General features: G+C 41.5%; 1 protein-coding gene across 1 annotated transcript in view; it reads right to left on the bottom strand.

Moving 5' to 3' along the window:
* The window catches only part of tomm70a (translocase of outer mitochondrial membrane 70 homolog A (S. cerevisiae)), a 129,998-nt gene extending 126,005 nt beyond the window's left edge, over window positions 1-3,993 (bottom strand). Inside the window, exon 1 of the mRNA XM_037698319.1 lies at window positions 3,656-3,993. Within this exon, the coding sequence (XP_037554247.1) occupies window positions 3,656-3,880 (225 nt within the window). The 5' untranslated portion in view covers window positions 3,881-3,993. The remainder of the gene's footprint in view (window positions 1-3,655) is intronic.
* Window positions 3,994-5,536: the final 1,543 nt, after the last annotated feature.

Raw genomic sequence — 5,536 nt, 5'->3', positions numbered from 1 at the left:
CAGACTGAGCGTGGCTAACCGAAATCAGACTGCCTTCTCCGGACTGAACGAAAATAACAGACCGCTCAAGCCCCGGAGCTCGAATGTTTACCGTGAAGTTGCTAAACTTCATCATAATTAATGACCAACCTCGATCAGTTGTAGAAAATGAAGGATTTCACAGCTTGATACTTGGAAGCCAAGATATAGTTTACCCTCCAGGAGATATTTATCAGTACAATTAGTAGACAATCATAAAAAGCATATCAATTGAAAATGACAATAAAATTATATAAAAAAAAAAACTAAACAAACACAGCTACATTATAAAGAGATATAAAATACTAAAAACAGAAATATGTTTTTGTTGGTTTATGCCATGAACTTAACAGATGTTTAAAGCCATCTAATCACTTTAATATCCACTTTAAAGCTAGGAATTAAAAAAAAAAAAAGTTTTGTTAGCAGGATTTAATGCTAACTTTGAAACTTATCCAACATTAATAAAACTTACCCCATGTTACCTTTTTGGACATGCATATATTTGAACAAATTGTACTTGCCTGTAGAGAGGAGATTATTACAGCCTCAAAATCAATAATGATATCGGAACGGGATCGGTATTGGCCGATATCCAGCTTTAGGTATCGGCATTGGATCGGAAGTTACAAAATGTAGATCGGTGCATCCCTATTTATTGATCTATATTTTGTGCAGACTTTTTCCACCTAAATAACAGAAGGATCTTTTTTATTTTTATACTTGGAGACTGAATACTTTACTAAATAAAGTAATTTCAGTAAAACTACCCCTTGTTTTTTTTAATTTTTTTATAATACTGCAAAGCAACATGTTAAGTTAATTTTGTCAAACTATGATTTCTGTTTATTTTTTGTTATATCACGAAATTTATCATTATCCTCAGAATGCTCTGAAATATCACAATATTATATTTGAGCCATATCGCCCAGCCCTACTAAAAACAACATGCTATTTGTAATAACTACGGAGATCGTCTGTGTTGTTAATCTCGTGCGAATCGGCCATGTCAGTAATTTGTAAAGTGAAAATTCCCCCGCAAATTACCAACTATATTTTTCTAAACTCCAAGGTCCTGAGTGGTTAGAACAGTCGTCCTCCAATGCAAGAGTTGGGGGTTCGAATCCACCAGCAGTCATGTGCTACGTGTGCCTGGCAAGACACTGAACCCCTCACTGCCTCTGATGCGTGTCCCATCAGTGTATGAATGTGATAAAGCTCTGATTAGTCTCTTTAGAATGATTTGTTCCATTATCTTTGTAGAGATCTAGTAGAGAGCTGTATGAATGGGTAAATGAGGCACAGATTGTTGTAAAGAGCTTTCAGCATCTCGATAAGATAAAAAGACGCTATATAAATACAGTCCATTCCATTAACCATTCCTGTGATAATACTAAACCAATGCGAATAGGCGTCTCTGTGATTTGGACAGAAATGGGCAGGATCCGATACGTAATGAGGCATTTTTGTTTAAGCAAAATCATTTGGAAAAATATAGATCAAGGCTATTTTAAATGAACGCGCTGCTCGCTTCGGCTATTTTTTTTTTTATGCATTTTTCTTTTTTGCTTCGGCTTTTACTTCCTTCACCACAGATGGCAGGAGGTGCAGAGATGCGCACGATCAAATGACCCAGTCAGCCATTACATTTACCCTCTTCTTCCTTTTCAGGTAGCGGGAGTTGCTGGTGCCCATATCCAGCCATCACTGTGCGAGAGGCAGGGGACACCCTGGACAGGTTGCAAGACCAAATCAACCGGTGGGTCAGCGGACGCTCACGCGCACAGCCGGTGATAGCTGTCCATCTGAGCTTAACGTGACATTTTTACCTCTTAAACCGGCTGGTCGGACCTGCCTCCTCCTCAACAAGTAGATTAACACAATTTTATATTGTGCATTATTTAGTTTTCTTTGTGCTGATTCGTAAAACCACATCAAAGCCTGAGACCAGCTCGGCCCGCACATTAGATGGACCAGCCCAGTCGTGACAACGCAGCTCGTTAACATCACATCAGGAAGATGTCCGGAAATTTCAGCTAAATCTTAGGCTTTGGTCATCCTGTGTGAATGCGCCACATAAAAAGCAGACGTTGGAGAGTAATTTATTTATTACATGTGGTCTTTAGGTAAAACTAATCCCATGCGAGTAGGGCTTAGGACTCCAAACAAGTCACAGATGGAGGGGTCAGTCAACGACTCATGTGACCTTATCTGCCTTATAATCGTCATCCTTATAACATCTAAGCATGAAGCTACTCACCTGAGGAGTAGGACCTGAAAACTAATCCTACCATCTTTTAAAAGTTTCTTAAAACAGCAAGCTGGGATCAAAATGTTCCTGTAGTAGTGTGATAACGAACTAGGTCTTTTAAATAAGAAGGTGCTAGGCCAATAAGGGTTTTGTATGTTATAGGAGAAGGATTTTGAACTAAAGTCTTAAGGTTACATGAAGCCATAGCAGCAAAACAAGAGAAACATGACCCCTTTTTGCAGCATCTGTCACAACTCTGTCTGCAGTTTTCTGGATCAAAAACTATTTGAATACACAGATAAATAATCAAGCCAACGTGTTACATCCACCATGGGCGGCTGTGGCTGAGTGGTTAGAGCAGTCGTCCTCCAATGCAAGAGTTGGGGGTTCAAATCCACCAGCAGTCACATGCTGAAGTGTCCCTGAGCAAGACACTGAACCCCTCATAGCCTCTGATGTGTGTCCCATCAGTGTCTGAATGTGATGAAGCTCTGATTAGTCTCTTTAGAATGATTTGTTCTATTATCTTTGTAGAGATCTAGTATAGAGCTGTATGAACGGGTCAGATTGTAGTAAAGAGCTTTGAGTATCTTGATAAGATAGAAAGGAGCTGTATAAGTACAGTCCATTTACCACTTTTTTTGAATCACTTCTAGACGATGTGCTCCTAATCTGAAACATTAAACATATAAAATAAATGTCATTTTATGTTGTAATTACTAAATGAAAAGGCCCAGGCTTCCTGACAGGTGGGATTAAACATATGTAGTCTGAACCCCCCGTCACGTGCGCTTCCACGTTAAGGCTGCCATGCTACTAACTGTTCACATCACTGTAACTAAATTATAATTAAAACATGCACCTTTTGAATTACACTGAAAATACAACAGCTAATAAAAGTCTCATTACAAACACGTTTATTGGACTGTTCGTGGACTTGAGTAAATACGGAGTGTGTGTCCATGCTTGACGGTGAAGTCACCAATCATTCGAGAATGATCGATAAAAACTACGAAGCCTGGTTCGGCAGCGTGACTCTGGAGCTAGCCGGTTAGCATGCTGCTGAACACAACCTACTGACCCCTACTTAAACTTGGTCATTTCCAGCAGCATTCGAGCAGTTTCTATTGCATGAGTGCTTCGTGCGCCTGTGGTTAAAGCTTGGAGCAGCTAGCTGTGTTAGCGGCCCGAACAGCTAGCGGGCACAGTTCCTCCAGCCCGGCCTGGCTCAGGGGAGAGCTCTGCCAGGAACCAGCCGTCCTTCAGAGTTTACACACAATGACACGGCAAACATTCAGACGCACACCAGCAACGCAGACCGGGACCGTATATGTAGAATTAACTAAAGACAAAGCCCTGAGGAGCTCGAGAGCCCAGTGTCAGTACCATGTTCTCCACCTCTCGGTTGGCTCCGTCTTGGCCCTGCACCGGACTGGCGCTGCCCTCTGGGGTTTTCCGCTCCCCGGTCCCTTTCCTTTCCTTCCTCCGGCTGCGGTTCCACAGATAAACCGCCCCAACACCGAGCACGATGGGAGTCCCGACTAACAGTGCTAGCTGCCACCGGGGCAGTCCGGTCCCGGAGTGGGGCTCCACTGGCTTGGAAGCTGCCATGATCTACAGCGAGTTTAGCGACTGTGCGACGCAGCGTCAGACAACGGGAGCGCCTCTTCTTCTTCTTCTATCATCTAACTCTGTGACGCAGCGTCAGACAGCGGGAGCGCCTCTTCTTCTTCTGTCATGTAACTGCGGCAGCCTGCACGCTGGAACAAACAAGGCTGCCCCTAAAGGCAAGGCGCTGCAACAATCTTTTTATTCTTTAGGTTTTTATTGACGGCGATAACATTTGCCTCAGAGCCCTGTAAAGAGAGAGCTGCGACACTCTTTGAACTCGCCGATACGCGGTCACGTGGTTCATGCAGCTTCAATAGTTCCAAACAGTTCATCCTGTCAGTCAGTTTGAGGCTGCTGGGACAACATAACACATAAATCGACTTTTCTTACTCTACCTGGCGTCTTTCAGTAATTATTGAGCAGTAACGAACTGATTACTTAACAGATTATTGATTATTTCACAAACTATGCATTTTATCAAAGCATTTTTAGAAGCGGCTGATACATTTATCATTAAATTTTAGAAGGAAACGAGACTGCAAACACATATTTGTTAGAAAAAATAATGTATATGCAATACAATGATCAATATAGCCATGTCAGTGTTTTATAACGTTACACACGATAAAAAAGGTCAGAGTAACTCCTGTTATAAAGTTATTCTGATGTTCTCTGCAGGATAATGCTCCACCTTGTCCTCCATGCAGCAGTTCAGATCTGCTCCATCTTACCTCAGAACATCTGGATGAATTCTTGATTTCTATAGAAGATATTAATTCAACCTTTATTTAAACAGGTTCGTCCCATTGAGCCACGAGGACTCATTTACAAGAGAGACTGAATATAATTGTTCTATTTTTAATTTTTTTATGGCACCAAGTACCTGATAACTGAGTTGATTGTAGCCTGACAACTATTGTAAAACTGTAATTCATTGATTAAAATGTTAATTTAAATGAAACTGTTTCTAGTTAAAATCATAACAGTGACAAAATAAGTGTTAACTGTGCAAAAATAAATTTCCAAACAATTATAAAATATGTAAAATGTAAAGCAAGCTTTAATAAAGTACTTTTACTACCATTTATATTGTTTATTAATGACATCATCTCAAGTCAGCAGGAGCACCATCATCATCATCACAACAACTCAAAACTGAGAGCTGTAAATTTAATCTGCACAAACATTTTCAATCAGGGCTCAAAATGTTGAACTGTCAAAGAAACGTGCAAGAAAATAAACTGATGTCACTCTACAGGCACATTTAGAGAGAGGACAGTTCACAGAGACACAGTGAGGACGAGTGAGACTGAGACACAGTGAGGACGTGTGAGACTGAGACACAGTGAGGACGAGTGAGACAGAGACACAGTGAGGACGAGTGAGACAGAGACACAGTGAGGACGTGTGAGACAGAGACACAGTGAGGACAGTTCACAGAGACACAGTGAGGACGAGTGAGACAGAGACACAGTGAGGACGAGTGAGACAGAGACACAGTGAGGACGTGTGAGACAGAGACACAGTGAGGACAAGTGAGACAGAGACACAGTGAGGACGAGTGAGACAGAGACACAGTGAGGACGTGTGAGACTGAAGGAGGTTCAACCAGTTGTTTATGGACCAGAACCAGATGAGAAGAACAGCAGAACTTCC

Source organism: Nematolebias whitei, chromosome 3, assembly GCF_014905685.2.
Source record: "Nematolebias whitei isolate Nwh7 chromosome 3, NemWhi1, whole genome shotgun sequence".
In the NCBI taxonomy this organism is placed as follows: domain Eukaryota; kingdom Metazoa; phylum Chordata; class Actinopteri; order Cyprinodontiformes; family Rivulidae; genus Nematolebias; species Nematolebias whitei.
The sequence above is the reverse complement of the archived record's forward strand: the minus strand, read 5'-3'. Positions and strand labels throughout refer to the sequence as shown.